The 14812-nt window shown below is 38.5% G+C and overlaps 2 protein-coding genes across 2 annotated transcripts; both read right to left on the reverse strand.

The window, feature by feature from the left end:
• Nucleotides 1-74: 74 nt before the first annotated feature.
• LOC109019620 (F-box/kelch-repeat protein SKIP4) lies at nucleotides 75-3736 on the reverse strand. Its single transcript, XM_019001960.2, has 3 exons — nucleotides 3596-3736; nucleotides 1978-2484; nucleotides 75-783 (listed from the first exon to the last, which is right to left on the reverse strand). Exons 2-3 carry the CDS (start codon nucleotides 2472-2474, stop codon nucleotides 186-188), a joined length of 1095 nt encoding a protein of 364 aa, XP_018857505.1. The 5' UTR covers nucleotides 2475-2484; nucleotides 3596-3736; the 3' UTR covers nucleotides 75-185.
• Nucleotides 3737-9655: 5919 nt separating this feature from the next.
• On the reverse strand, nucleotides 9656-10822 carry LOC109019625. Its single transcript, XM_019001963.1, has 3 exons — nucleotides 10575-10822; nucleotides 10401-10475; nucleotides 9656-10205 (listed from the first exon to the last, which is right to left on the reverse strand). The coding sequence occupies exons 1-3, from the start codon at nucleotides 10820-10822 to the stop codon at nucleotides 9656-9658; spliced, it is 873 nt and encodes a 290-aa protein (XP_018857508.1).
• Between the last annotated feature and the right edge of the window lie 3990 nt (nucleotides 10823-14812).

Below are 14812 nucleotides of genomic sequence, written 5' to 3' on the forward strand. Positions count from 1 at the left end.
GCAACCAAGTGTGAAGCTGAAATGAAGAGTATTTTCCCCTTCAGCATAGTGATCAATACAAAACACGAGGGACATTTTTTTAAAGTATAAACAAGATAATGTCGAATGTGTTCCAATGTGCCGCCAAATAGAGTAATATATCCAGAGTATCAAACAACAGTTAATTTAACCACTTACACATAGAATCAAAGTGCTAAACATTTACAGCTAATTACATCATCATCAGAAGTTAATTTCGGTATAGAAGAACTTATTATTACCCCACCAATATTCCCTACGTTGCCAACATCGACGATCACGGTGCTCAGCCCCTTTCCCACAACAAAAATGCTTTTCCCAACAGCAACTATCTGGCAGGGTGGTCTTGTAAGCAAAGGTGACAACCTACCAACTGGCACCCATTCCCTGGTTTCCTTCTGCCACATTATCAGCCTGGTTCCTGAACTCTGATCCAATACGTACAGAGTCCCATCCAAAACAACGGCCGGTCCCCGCCATCCCGACACCAAATCGGCATCTGCATGCTGCCACCTGCCACTTGATGGTTCATAAACCACTGCATGCACATCAGAAGTTACAGCAGAAGTGCCACTGCGAGTATAAATCCTCCTATCCATGACTATGGAATCTTCAATTTCAGGAATAATTTTTGGGTCTGGTTGAGACTTCCAATCATTTGTATGAGGGTCATAAATATCCACCGAATGTGGATTGCTTGAATTTGAATCTAACCCACCAATGGCATAGATTTTCTCATCTAAAACTTCACAAGCAAAATAACACCTGAATACATGAAACTTCAAAATGATTTCCAGTCTTCCACCGCCAGGGAAAAGAAAATGATCTTTGAGGAAGAAACAAAGTTACAGGGAAACACATACTAGTGTACATGCATCATGCTTGACCATTGAATTAACTTAAAATAAAAATAAACTTGATATTTAAACAATCTCTGACCAGAGTTTCATTGGGAGATAGCGATTAAAAGAGTAATATTCACCTAATCACTTCAATGCATACAGGGAAAAGAATTTCATCGTCCTCTTGAGGTCAATCAAACTCCACATGCCAAATCAGAGAGGGAAAAAGGCCAGATCCAACAAGCGGACATTGTATTGTGAGAGAGAGAGAGATCGAGATCATAGATTGAATGCAAGGGCTTTTAAAAGTACTTTTCCGCCAACCAAGAAAAAAAATGCAAGGGCTTCCAAAATAGGACTTACAAAGGGAATTCTTGCCAACCCTTTTTCTTTCCCAAACTCATCAAGAAGATGTTGGAAAGCCCATTCAAGGAGGTTTTTTTTGGGAGGGTAGGTAACTGTGCCTTTTATTGTTACTACACCGCTCCCCAAATGTTTAAATCCAAGCAAACAAAACTTGAACCCAACTGCACAATATAGATTGAAAAAATCTATTTGTAAGTTGGTTTATTGACAAGGGAATCCCCTTTCTCCTTTCTCTAATAAAAAGAGTTCCGAACCTATCTTACTAATAATAAGAATGGGGCTGCTAGTTGTAGTGCAAAAGCGCCCCTATTGAATTCAGCACTTCATAAACAAGAGTCAACACACTCTTTAAACACCCAATTTTGAAAGTAAGATGCTGAAAATTGGATCATTTGTACTTCTGACCCAAATGAAATTCAAAAAAGAAAATATTATTCTTATATATGACATGATGCAGAAAAAGATATAGCAATCAATCCTATTTTTCATGTCTCACTGTGTCAACAGGTTACAGCTAGCTAATGATATTAACATTTTTTATAAGTGAACAAATCTGTATTAAAAAAGCACCAAAGACACCCGATATCTTTAGGACAAAATTAATGTCACCGATCCAATGATATTAATCATGAGGAACAGAATCTTACGACTTCCACAGATTTCATAAAGAGTAGGCTTCCAGAAGGTTAAGCTCAATTGAATGTGAAGAACACAGCATTTACCAGTGTGCAGTGCAAGTGAGGAGTATTACCTTGCAGTTGACAATGGAGCTGCATCACTCCAGGAACTCATTGAAGCATCATAGCAGTAGACTTCATTGGTAGCATCTTCAGACCAACTACAGCCACCCAATAAGTATACTTTCTTTCCCAATACTTCAAAACCGATCCCTTTTCTCTTCAAGCTGCGAGGTGGAAGCCCTTCAATGGGTTTCCAGCATCTTCTTGATGAGTTGGGGTCCAACACATAACAGCAAGCCCGATCAAACTTGTCTCGACACAGTGCATAAACCCAAGTCTCATCGAGTTTATGCTTTCGGCGGTAAGAATGCCACTCTTCACTGCAAACTAGGTCTCTCCATCTTTTTGAGACACACTTGAGCAGTGTATGGTACTTTCGAGGAACTCTTGCTAGGCAGAGAAGAGCAATGTCATCTGAAAGTCCACATATAAGAGGAGGTTCAGTCAATTCTACTTGACTGACACTGTCTGATCCACTATCTAGATGTTCCATTGCAATACTGTGCATGGGTGAAAGCCTGCAAGATGTGAAAAAGAACCATAAGCCTCAAACACGCAGCATTTTGCAGAACCTGACAACCCAACCACATGCTGGGGGCTTCAATACCTAAACCAGTTTTTGCAATTTGACTATGCTAAATCCTCAGTGGTATGATAGACGACAGAAAAGACACTAAGTGCCCTGGCTTATGATTCATTGAATGAAAATTATCCTGTAATTTATTCATAAAATATGCAAAATCATAAGAAACATAGGATTTGAAGTCGTAAAACTTATCCATTTCTTCATATAGTCTAATAAATCTCCATTACATTAATGAAACCTTGATTTTTCCTTACCTCCCTATCTCATCCGTAAGCAGCAAAACCAAATCCTAATCAAATTGGGGCTCAAAAAGAGTACAGGATTCAAGTTTCAGCATTTGGAGATATCCCAAGAATTAAAATACTAAGATATATAAATCAACTCAACTGCTAAAAAAAATCTAAAAACGATTTGAAATCCAAAAATGTAGAACACGATGAACTCAATTCAATTTCCACATCCCCACGAGACCACTCAGCATACCGAAACACAGAGTTATGAAGATAAAAATCGCATTCTAAGAAAAATTTCTTTCAAAGAAAACCTCTCTCTTGATGAGAAAGAAAAGTCAAAAAGTTTAGGTAAACTAGCCACTCTTTTCAGATCAGGGAGATAAGCAAGGTGTCTGTCTATCCGGGGTTTCATTCCAATTATATGTTCAACGGATTAATAAATTAAAGAAACAAACAATTATCATTTGCTTGGTTCCGAAACGATCAAACGAAAAAGAAAGATGGCAGTACATTTTAACGGCCAGCGCAAACCAAGTGTTGGAAAAAAGGGTGAAATTTTCATTTATTTTCCAGGACGAATTATCAGCAGCCAAACCGATCGAAAAAATTATCAAGCTAATTGATTGTAAAGCCACCATAATTTCATACATTGCACATGCCAATCGAAAAGAAGGTGTACATATATTATCTATCGCATAAAAAACTTCAAATTGTAAAGACTATAAGAAAACTCGCGGCAAACGGAAGGTGTAAAATCGCAAAATATTTTCCAAAAGAAGAACGGATTTTTGGGGGGAACGGGTGACAAACCTGTGAGACTGAGAATTAAGATTTGAGGCTCGTGGCTTTGATTTCTCGGTGTGGAAGGAAGCGGGTAAAGCTACTAATGTCGCAGCAGGAACCAAACAGGTCCGTCATCAGGGGCAGATTTCCTGATAAAAAAAAAAAAATCTGCAAATCATTCACTCCTCTCGTCATTTTATACGTGATATTAAATAATAATAAATTTATAAATAAAATAAAATAAATAATTTCTAATCGTTTAATATTATATCATAAAATAATAATAAAATTATCAAAAAAATAGATAATAAGTACGTGATTTTGGAGAACATTAAATAAATAATAAATAATTCTATAAAAACATTAAATAAATTCTATAAAAATTATTGAGCAAAAAAAACAATGCTATGTGGAAGCATTTTTTGATGACTTGGATTAAATAATAATAAAATAACCAAATTTAAATTTCCTCATTTTTCTAACATCACGTACAAAACATCCTCTCTTTTTTGTTTCGTATAGGAACCCCCACCCCCACCCCATTTTCTTCTCTTCTCTAGAAATCCCTCTTTTTGTAGGGCCATTGAAATCGACCACGCAGCATTACTGAGACTGCCATTGAAATCGACTGCTGAGAAGCTTCCCAACTTGGACTGCAAAGTTTTGGCCCCAGTCCTTGCGATTTGGGTAAATCTAGTTCTTTTTTTGTTTTTTAATAACAATCTAATTCCTTTATTAACATGTATGTCGAGAAATATGCTACATTGCTATTGAAAATATCAATTAATAGATGAGATAAATCTAGACTCAAATTTCTCCCGCAAGTATGAGAGAGAGGCTAATAGATCTTAGTGCTTATATATAATGTATAATATGCATCTAATATGTATATAATATAACCTTCAGATTTTAGTACTTCTTATGTATGGGGGTGAAAAAACTCAGTCCAAAGTTTTAATCTTTATGTTATGATTCTAGAAACATTAGTTTTAGTTTTCTTACCTTGCTGCTCTAGTTGGGTTTCCAAGGAGTTGACCGATTGGCGGCTGCCTTGGTTGAGGATTGTTTGGAGTTGGAAGAAAACCAATCCATGTGGTCCTTTATTGGTAGTGCTCATAGGGTTGTCCTCTCCGCACAATCCGAGTAGGAGGAAATGGTAGAGGAGTTATCCCGAGTTGAGTCCCGCTCTCGTAAGCTCGAGGATGAGATTGTCTCCTTGTTTGGTCAGGTTATTTGCTTATATCAGAGGTGGTGAGCTCCTTAGAGGAGGCCAGCCAATGTCGACGCAAAGCTGAAGCTAGTGGAGCTGAACAGGACAGTATAGTTGCCCATCTTAAGAAGGCGAAGACTGATTATGCTGCTCGCCTGTTGAACTCTAAGGAAGGGTGCCGAGAAGCCAATACTCGGCTGAGCATAGCAGAGGGCGAGAAAGTCAGGGTGGAACAAGATCTGGAGGCCGCGAAAAAGGAGCTGAAAGAACATGACCACCATTATTTGCAACTGAACTAGATCTTGGAATCCAACAAGAAACAACTGTCAAAATCGAAGACAAAAGTGACCAAGCTGAATGTCAAGTTAGCTCGTTCTCAGAGTGAAGTTACTCGCATTCTCCCTCAATTAACAACTACCTATACCATTCGAGGCCGAGATTGGGGTCTTGGATTTAAGCTTGGGATCAAACAACTGAGGGAATTGCTACTTAACCATCCTGAGACAGATCTTCGCTCCTTCGACTGGAAGTCGAATAGTGCCAATTCCTCTGCTTACCATATTTTTTATTCCCTTTGGAGAGACACCATGCCAGATGCCTTTCCTCCTCCTCACCGCTCTTGAAAAACTTTCTTTATCTTTGTATTTAGTTTAGGAAGCATGTATTCTCAAAATGATGTTCATGAACATTGTATTTGTTAAGGAATGTTTCCATCTTAAGGAATGTTTTAATGTTATCATTCGCGTGTTGATTTACTACTTTTGGTTGTCATCGTTTTTACTACCTTTGGTTGTCACCGTATAATCTTTTCGCGTATTTAGGCTGCTTAGCCGTGGCGTTTAAGTTGGCGGGAGGATGCCTCGACCATGTAAGTTATGGGTGAGTAAACTCTTGTTACTCGCCTAAGTCTGGCGGGAGGATGCCTCGACTGCGTAAGTTATGAGCGAGTAAACTCATGTTACTCGCTTAACTCTGGCGGGAGAATGCCTCGACCGCACAAGTTATGGACAAGTAAACTCTTGTTACTCGCCTAAGTCTGATGGGAGGATACCTCGACCGCGTAAGTTATGGGCGAATAAACTCATGTTACTTGCCTACGTCTAGCAGGAGGATACCTTGACCGCGTAAGGTATGGGCAAGTAAACTCATGTTACTCGCCTAAGTCTAGCAGGAAGATACCTAGACCGAAGTTATGGGCAAGTAAACTTATGTTACTTGCCTAAGTTTGGCGGAAGGATGCCTCGACCGAGCAAGTTATGGGCGAGTAAACTCTTGCTACTCAACTAAGTATAGCAGGAGGATGCTTCGACCGCGTAAATTATGGGAGAGTGAACTCATGTTACTCGCCTAAGTCTGGCGAGAGGATGCCTTGACCGCATAAGTTATGGGCGAGTAAACTCATGTTACTCACCTAAGTCTGGTGGGAGGAAGCCTCGACCACGTTAGTTATGGGCGAGTAACCTGCATAAGAAAGAATTGCGAAAAGCGGAACATTGGAGAATAGCCACAACTCCTGCCACATCTTTTATTGCATAAAAATAATTACATGGAATAAATCATGTAAAATATTTCTTTAAGTATTCTGCATTCCACGGGTGTGGCAGTTCTTTTCCTACGACATCCTTAAGGCAATAGCTTCCTGGACGGTTGTTGGTTGTCACTACGTAGGGCCCTTCCCATCGAGGCCCGAGCTTCCCTTCCTCTGACGTGGTAACTCCGATTTCTTTGAGGACCAAGTCCCCCACCTTGAAGGATCTTGGTTTAACCCTCTTGTTGTAATATTGCTTTGTTTTCCTTTTGTGGGTGGTTGCCCTGACCTCCGTTTCAGCCCTCATTTCTTCTATTAGATCCAGGTTCACTTCTAGTGCCCATACATTTTGGTCGAGGTTAAAATTATGTGTCCTATGGCTTCCTACTTCGATCGGTATAACTACTTTTATAAGCTAGGGCAAAAGGTGTCTCCCCTATTGGTGTTTTGGCCATGGTCCTGTATGCCCATAGGATTCCTGGCAATTCTTCCACCCATGCCCCTTTCTTCTTGTTTAACCTTTGCTTCAACATTCCCAATTATTTGCTTCAACCTGATCATTAGCCTGTGGATGTCTCGAGGATGAGTACTTGATCTTGATTCCAAGTTGAGTGCACCAGCTTCGATAGTGCTCGAAGTCAGATTGCTTGCTATTGTCGGAGATGATACTCTGGGGTATCCCAAATCGACACACCACTGCCTTCCACAGAAATTTCGTCACATTTTGGGAGGTTATCTTTATCATAGTTTCAGCTTCAGCCCACTTTGTAAAGTAAACGACAGTGATGATAATAAACTTAGCTCTCCCTTTGCAACTTGGTAGAGAGCATACCAGGTTTATCCCCTACAGAGCAAACGGCCAAGGGGAAAATACAGATTTCAAGTCCTCGGGTGGATTGCTCGGGACAGGGGCGTGCAACTGACACTACAGACATCTCTTGGTGAACTCCTTTGCGTCCTTCAAGGCATTCGGCTAGTAATACCCAACCCTTACGATTTTTGCCGCCAAGGCTCTTCCTCCTGCATGGTTTCCACAAACACCCGTGTGTACTTCCTCCATGATGTACCTGGCTTCCTCTTTCGACATGCATCTTTAGAGGGGGTTTGAGAATCCCCACTTATATAACGTGCCCTCCATTATTGTGAAATGGGTTGCTTTGCTCCTGACCTTTCTGGCTTCTTCCCTAATGGCTGGGAATTCTCTAGTCATCAAGAATCTAATAATGTCGTTTGCCCACTCGGGCGTGCTTGCGCTTATCTCTAACACTTCAACCCCGATGGCTGGCGTCTCCAGTACTCGTCTGATTACATTCCAAGGCAGAGCTTCATCTTCCTTCGCCAGCGTAGCTCGTGCTAGTTTGTGTGCTTTCCAATTTTCAAATCGCGAAACTCAGGCAATTTGGAAATATCGAAGCCGATCACGCTTTTCCTGCACCAACTATAAATACTATTTTAATCTTTCACCTTTTGTTAAGTATTCTTCGGTTACTTGACCTACCACGACTTGTGAGCCTGCTTTGATTTCTACTTCACTTACTCCTCAGTTTTCGACTATCACCAGCCCTGCCAGTAACACTTCATACTCGACCTCGTTATTAGTAACCTTAATTAAACCCCAACCTTATGGAGTAATATTTTTCAGTCTCACTCCTCATTACTATGTATACTCCCATTCCACCTCCAGCTGGCATGATCTTCCAACTAGCATATGTGGTTCCTCTTCAGGCAACTTGGAGAACTCCACCAAGAAATTGGCTAAAACTTTCCCTTTCACTGCCGTTTTTGGAATGTACGTGATATCAAACTCGCTTAATTCTATGGCTCATTTTATCAATCATCCCGAGGTATTCGGCCATTGTAACACCTTTTGAAGGGGCGACCCCGTTACCACCTTTATGGGATGCAAAGTAAGGTCGTAGCAGTCAGGCAGCTATTACCATTGCAAAAGCCATCATCTCAATCTTTGGATATCGGGTTTCTGATCCCCTTAAGGGTCGACTGATGTAATACACTGGTTGTTGTACCCCTTCTTTCTCTTGCAGTAGAGCTGCTGATACTTCGTCCAGTGTGACCACCAAATATAGCAACAAGGGTTCCCCCCGCTTGGTTTGACTTAGCAATGGAGGGTTGGTTAAATATTGTTTCAACTGTGCAAAGGTTTCTTCACATTCGTTGTCCCAGCTTTGAGCCTTTCGCAATACTCGAAAGAACGGCAAACATCTGTCCATCGATCGGAACATAAACCTATTAAGTGCTGCCACTTTTCCTGCTAGCTGCTAAACTGCATTCAAGTTCCTTGGCGATTTCATTTTGGTGATGGCTTGCACTTTCTTTGGATTTGCTTCAATTCCTATTTCTGAAACCATAAAGCACAAGAATTTTCCTGACCGTACTCTGAATGCTCACTTGGTCAGGTTTAACTTCATTTTATAACACTTTAGCACTTCGAAAGCCTCTCTTAGATCTTTGACATGCAACCCTGGTTATTTGCTTTTAACTAGAAAACCATCAACGTAAACCTCCATGTTACGACCTATCTGCTCTTTGAACATTTTGTTCACTAATCTCTAACACGTGGCTTCAGCATTTTTTAGCCCGAAGGGCATGACTTTATAGTAATATAGCCTTCGGTCAGTTATAAACGCTATTTTCTCCTGATCACCTCGACTCATCTTAATTTGGTTGTACCTCGAGTACGCATCCATGAAACTTAACATCTTATGTCTCGCTGTTAAATCTACAATTAGGTCTATTCGCGGTAGGGGACAATTGTATTTAGGGCAAGCCTTGTTAGGGTCTGTGAAGTCCATGCACATTCGCCATTTGTTGCTGGCTTTCTTTACCAGTACTACATTTGAAAGCCACTCGAGGTATTGAACTTCTTTGATAAATCTCACTGCTAGTAGCCGATCCACTTCTTCGATGATTGCCGCGTACTTCTCGGTTCTGAAACTCCCATTTCTTTGCTTGACTGGCAGAGCTTCAGAGCTTATGCTCAACTGATGCTCTATGACATATTTGCCAATTCCTAGCATGTCCTCGTGACTCCAGGCGAAGACGTCCTTGTGCTCTACCAAGAGTTCCTTCAATCGACGCCTTTCCTCCTTACTCAGCCTGGTTCCAATCCTGACAGTGGATTAAGGGTATTTTGAGTCGAGAGTGACTAATTCCATAGGCTCGTGGGTCTCACCTCGTCTTAATGCACTTTCATCTCTAGTTTCCACCTCGGGCGCTCTTTCTCTGGTGGTGGCGGGATGAAGTCCACAATGCATTGGTTCTCCTTCTCTGTCATCTTTACCTCCTTCTCGCCTTATCGGAGTTCTTGTACATAACACTCTCGAGCTAACACCTACTCACCACATACTTCACCAATGCTCGCTTTTGTGGGGAATTTCACTTTTAGATGATAGGTGGATGTTATCGCCTTGATCGCATTCAGAGTCGGGTGACCAATTATGGTGTTGTAAGCTGACCGAGTTCTTACTACAAGAAAGTCTATCATTGTGGTGGTTGTGCTCAGGCTGGATCCCACTATGACTGGTAAGGCGATGGATCCCACAGGTTGAACTGTCTTAACAAAGAAACCTTTTAACGTCATAGGGGCTGGGCGTAGCCGACCTGGCCCAATTCCCATCTTCTCGTACAATTCCCATAATAAGATATCTGCTAAGCTCCCATTGTCTATCAAGATTCTTTGGGTGGTATAGTTGGCTATTAACATGGTGACTATCAAAGCATCGTCATGTGAGTAAAGCACTCCTTTGCAGTCATCCTCGCCAAAGGATATCGTGATGGGTGAATGTAGTTTGGGTTGCTTCTCTGGTCTTCCCATGCTAAAAACTTCCTTGTACCTATCTTGCCAAGCATAGTTTTCCGCCCTGACGAAGTAGGTCCTCCACCTGTGCATCCCCCATCAATCGTGCAAATTTCACCTAGCGGGAGGTTTCTTTGGTTTGCATTCTATCTTGAATCCTAGTCTTCTTGAGGCATCCTTCTGCCCCTAGGGCTTTTGCTCCACCTTTGCCTTTGGTCTCGATCTATCCTTCGCTCGGTCACTTGCCTTGGGGGGGGAGGCAGTGGCCTAAGCTACTAACCTCTCAAGTTCTCCATTATTTTGCATCTCTTCAATCGTCTGCTTTAATGCACGACAATCCTCTGTACGGTGACCACTGGTGTTGTGATAAGAGCAGAATCTTTGCGACTACCACCCTCGATTGTCATCTTGATAGGACTCTCGAGTCTTTTCCTGCACATTCATACTGGAATACTATGTTCGAGGGTAGTTTGCCCTTTTGCTCGTCTCCCGCCTTTCCTCATATTGACCTTTCTTTGTTTTTGAGCTTCCATCTCGATCCCTCTTCAAAGTTCCTTTCTTCACATGGTCCTCTGATCGTTCCTTCTCAGAGCGTATGGGTGTTGTTAGTGCCCGCAATGTATCTTCTACATTGATAAAGTCGTCGGCTTTGTCCTTGAATTCATGCAAAGTGGTCGGAGTCTTCCTGGCTAATTCGTCCATGAAGGGGCGGGCTCCTCGGCCATATTCCTCCTAGTAAAGTTGCCAGTGTTATCTTCTCGTCCTAATCGTCAGCCATCATCCTTTCCCTGTTAAATCGTGCGAGGTACATTTTCAAGCTCTCGTCTTCTTTCTGCTTGACAGTTAGCAAATACGCGGCTAGTCTCCTCCTCCTTCGACTTGCCATAAACTGGGTCAGGAATTGACGACCCAGATACTCAAAACTATCTACTGATCCTGACTGCAAGGCTCCAAACCACTCCTGGGCAACCCCTTTCAGAGTCAATGGGAAGGCTTGGCATGCAATTTCACTAGGAAACCCGTGAAGTGTCATGTGGGCCTTGAAAGTCTCCAGATGCTCAACGAGATCTTTGGTGCCATCGTACATCTCCATCGTTGGGACTTTGAACTTTTGCTGGTGGGGAACCGCCATATTCCTGCGCTATACGGAAGATGCTCCTATTCTTTTCGCCGTCTCTTCATACTTATCCATGAGAATTCGCAAATCGTGGTGCATTTACTTTGCCTCTTCTTCGTGAGGAGGTTTGCATGTGCCTTATGACTCCCCTTCTGTTCTATCCACCTGATTTGGTATAGCCTTCTCTCCTGAAGCTCCATCTCTTCGTTTAAGAACCTCATTTTTCTCGTTGCTTTCCATATTGACTGAATTGGCTTCCTGATCCCTGGTTGCTTGAGATTGTGTGGCGGCAGGCATTCGAAAACCACATTCCTGAGAAACAAGAATCCCAAAGATGGTGCCAACAGTTATGGATGTGTTTCGTAGCTCCTCCCACACGATCACTTACAACCAAAGAGAGACAGGTCTTGGGGGTTCGTGGGAACGTCTCGGATACTTAAGTCAATATAGTATGCCTATTTCCTTAGTGTGAAAAAAAGGCCCCCTCATGGTCAGACCTGGGCAATGTAAATAGAGCTTCTGATATCTTCTGTTTGACGTGAAGTGATAACTGCCTCATCCTTCATTTGAAAATCAAGTCATGAGATATTCAAACTTCACTTACTAAAGATAACAAATTGATAACCTCTCTCCCGAGGTTTTTGGGGTGGTTATCCTCTTCGTGAATCAGTATGTCGAGGTTCAAGTTTCATGGCCCAGGCTATTGTCTGGGCCCCTGACGTGGCCTAACAGGCTGAGAGGGGGAGAAAGGATTAAAGCCCTTCTAGAAAGAATGATGTCAGGACGGGCAAGGACCTCTAAAGTAGCTGCAAATAAGGTCTTGGCTCATCCAACAATTTCATTGTCTTCAAAGTCTTCTGCCAATAGAGTTGCAAATGTAAATGAAAGAAAGCATGGGGACTTGAAAACTGTGTCTCCTCACATGAACAAGAACAAGATCAGAAAAGCTGAACCTAAGGAACCCAACAACGACAAGATTCAGGAAAGTGTTGGAGGAGAACCATAATGTCGAGGTCATTTCTTGAAGAAGCGTCCTCTACTACACACAGTTCTCCGCTAGGATTTCTTCCTTCATTTCAACTGTAGCATTTTTTATCTGAAAAGGGATTCTAAAATAAAAGGGTAAAAGAGTCCTTTCATGGTGATGACATGTCTTTCGTGCATTTTCATGCCTTACTCCCTTGTCCCTTCTAGCATTTTTGAAATAACTATCCTAACATTAAGGTCCCAGTTTGGTTTCATAGATTATCTTATCTTATCTCATCTTATAACATTAAAATACTATTCAAATACAAACACTTTTCAATTTCAAAATTTTAATTTTTCAAAATTTTCATCTAATCATTATCTAATCATTACACCAAATTCTAAACAAAACACAAAAAATAATTCAAGTTTTTCAAATCCTAAACTAAAAATAATATTAAAAAATATTTTCACTATATTTTAACTTTATAGTATTTTTATTCAAAATTCTCTCTTCAAAAATCCATAAAATATTTTAACTTAAATTATTTTATTACTATTAACAAACTATCTTCCTACTATTCATATATTTTTTATCTTATTTCATCTCATCTATATAACCAAACGAAGTCTAAAACTTTTTAGGCTTCGTATGTTGGGGGTGTGTGGTATTCTCAATTTTGTTACAATTAGAAACAATAATTTTTCCATTATTGTCCAGCGTGTAATATTTTGTATGAGAAATGAAATAGGCATAAATTCTTTACAATTTTAAGAATTATTCTTTACGACAATGCTACAATACCCGCATATGTGCCCCTTAGTGTAATTGTATTCTTTTTTCAAATATTTTTTAAATATTTAAAAAATATAAATTTACTAATAATCATTTTTCTAAATATTAAAAAAAAATTAAAATACACGAAGGCCACATTTGAAAGTCATCCAAGTTTAAATGCTTGGGTTGCACCCAAATGTGCAATCCAAGTATACACACTACTACATTTTTTGTTTTGAAATGTTTAAAATATTATCATTAGTGAATTTGTTTGTATATATGTGTTATTTTAATATTAAAAAAAAATACTATGATGTGCATTTTTTGGATGGACGTTTGGGGTGGACCTTAGCATCTTCCATTATAGCCTTTGTAATCTTCTTGGTTTTTTCGTCTTTGCAAGGCACAAGGCTAGATTTTTAAGAAAGAGGAGTAAATTAGTAGTAAATGTAATCTTATCATTTTCCGATTTTTAAACCTTATTATTTTTCGAAAATCCGGCGTTCAGTACAAAATCTGATGCCCTTGTGAACTACTACAACGGGTCTCTGATTTTCAGGCTGCGTTTAGATAACAAAAATATTTTAATATTTTTTAAATATTTTTGTACTATTAAAAATATTTTACATACTAAATAACTTAAAATATTCTCAATGAGATCCATAAACTCATTTCAATCTCTACTCATAACTATTCACAAACATTCTATAATATTTATTATTATTATATATAAATAAAAATAAAATCACTATAATATTTATAACTATTATATATAAATAAAAAATAAAATCAATAATATTTATTACTATTAAATAAAAATAAAAAATAAAAAATAAAATTAATAAAATTTATCATTATTATATATAAATAAAAAATAAAATCACTATAATATTTATCACTATTATATATAAATAAAAAATGAAATCACTATAATATTTATCACTATTATATATAAATAAAAAATAAAATCACTATAATATATAAATAAAAAATAAAATCAATATAATATATAAATAAAAAATAAAATCACTATAATTATAAATAAAAAATAAAATCACTATTATATATAAATAAAAAAATAAAATTACTATTATATATAAATAAAAAATAACATTACTATAATATTTATCACTATTATATAAGTGAAAATAAAATTATTATAATATTTATCACTATTATATATAAATTAAAAATAAAATTATTATAATATTTATCATTATTATATATAAAAATAAAATAAAATCACTACAATATTTGTTAATATTAAAAAATCACTATAATAAAATTACTATAATATTTATTACTAAAAATAAAATTACTATAATATTTATAGGACCCATACTTTTTTCAACTACCTATCTAAAAGTCAACAACTCAACATACTTTACATTTGTAAACAATTCAAAATACTCTCAATAGAACCTACAAACTTACTCCAATCTCTATTTATAACTATTTATAAACATTCTCAACATTTCTCAAATATTCATGTTATCCAAACGTACCCACAATCTCTATATACTCTTTCTTTTTCCCCTTCTGTCTCGGTCTTCATCGGTTCATCTCAGTGTGAATTTGGATGTTGAAATGAGTTGAGTTGAGTTGAGATGATAAAATATTATTAGAATATTATTTTTTAATATTATTATTATTTTAAGATTTGAAAAAGTTAAATTGTTTATTATATTTTATGTTAAAATTTAAAAAAATTATAATGATAAGTTAAGATAAGTTGAGAGTAATTTACGTTCCAAACGTACCCTCAATCTCCCCCCGGCTCTCTCACACACACACTTTTACTTTCTTCGTTACCAGTCCCTCCCTTATTTTC

Source organism: Juglans regia, chromosome 7 (genome assembly GCF_001411555.2).
Source record: "Juglans regia cultivar Chandler chromosome 7, Walnut 2.0, whole genome shotgun sequence".
NCBI lineage: Eukaryota > Viridiplantae > Streptophyta > Magnoliopsida > Fagales > Juglandaceae > Juglans > Juglans regia.

Excerpts from the sequence above, each read along its gene's own strand:
- LOC109019620 (XM_019001960.2), bottom strand. The coding sequence starts at position 2,474 with ATGCACAGTATTGCAATGGAACATCTAGATAGTGGATCAGACAGTGTC. Across the intron at positions 784-1,977 it reads GCTCCATTGTCAACTGCAAG|GTGTTATTTTGCTTGTGAAG; the intron begins GTAATACTCCTC and ends TCATGTATTCAG.
- LOC109019625 (XM_019001963.1), bottom strand. The coding sequence starts at position 10,822 with ATGGACGAATTAGCCAGGAAGACTCCGACCACTTTGCATGAATTCAAG. Across the intron at positions 10,476-10,574 it reads GCAAACTACCCTCGAACATA|TGGTCACCGTACAGAGGATT; the intron begins GTATTCCAGTAT and ends TCACAACACCAG. Across the intron at positions 10,206-10,400 it reads AATAATGGAGAACTTGAGAG|GTGGAGGACCTACTTCGTCA; the intron begins GTTAGTAGCTTA and ends GGGGATGCACAG.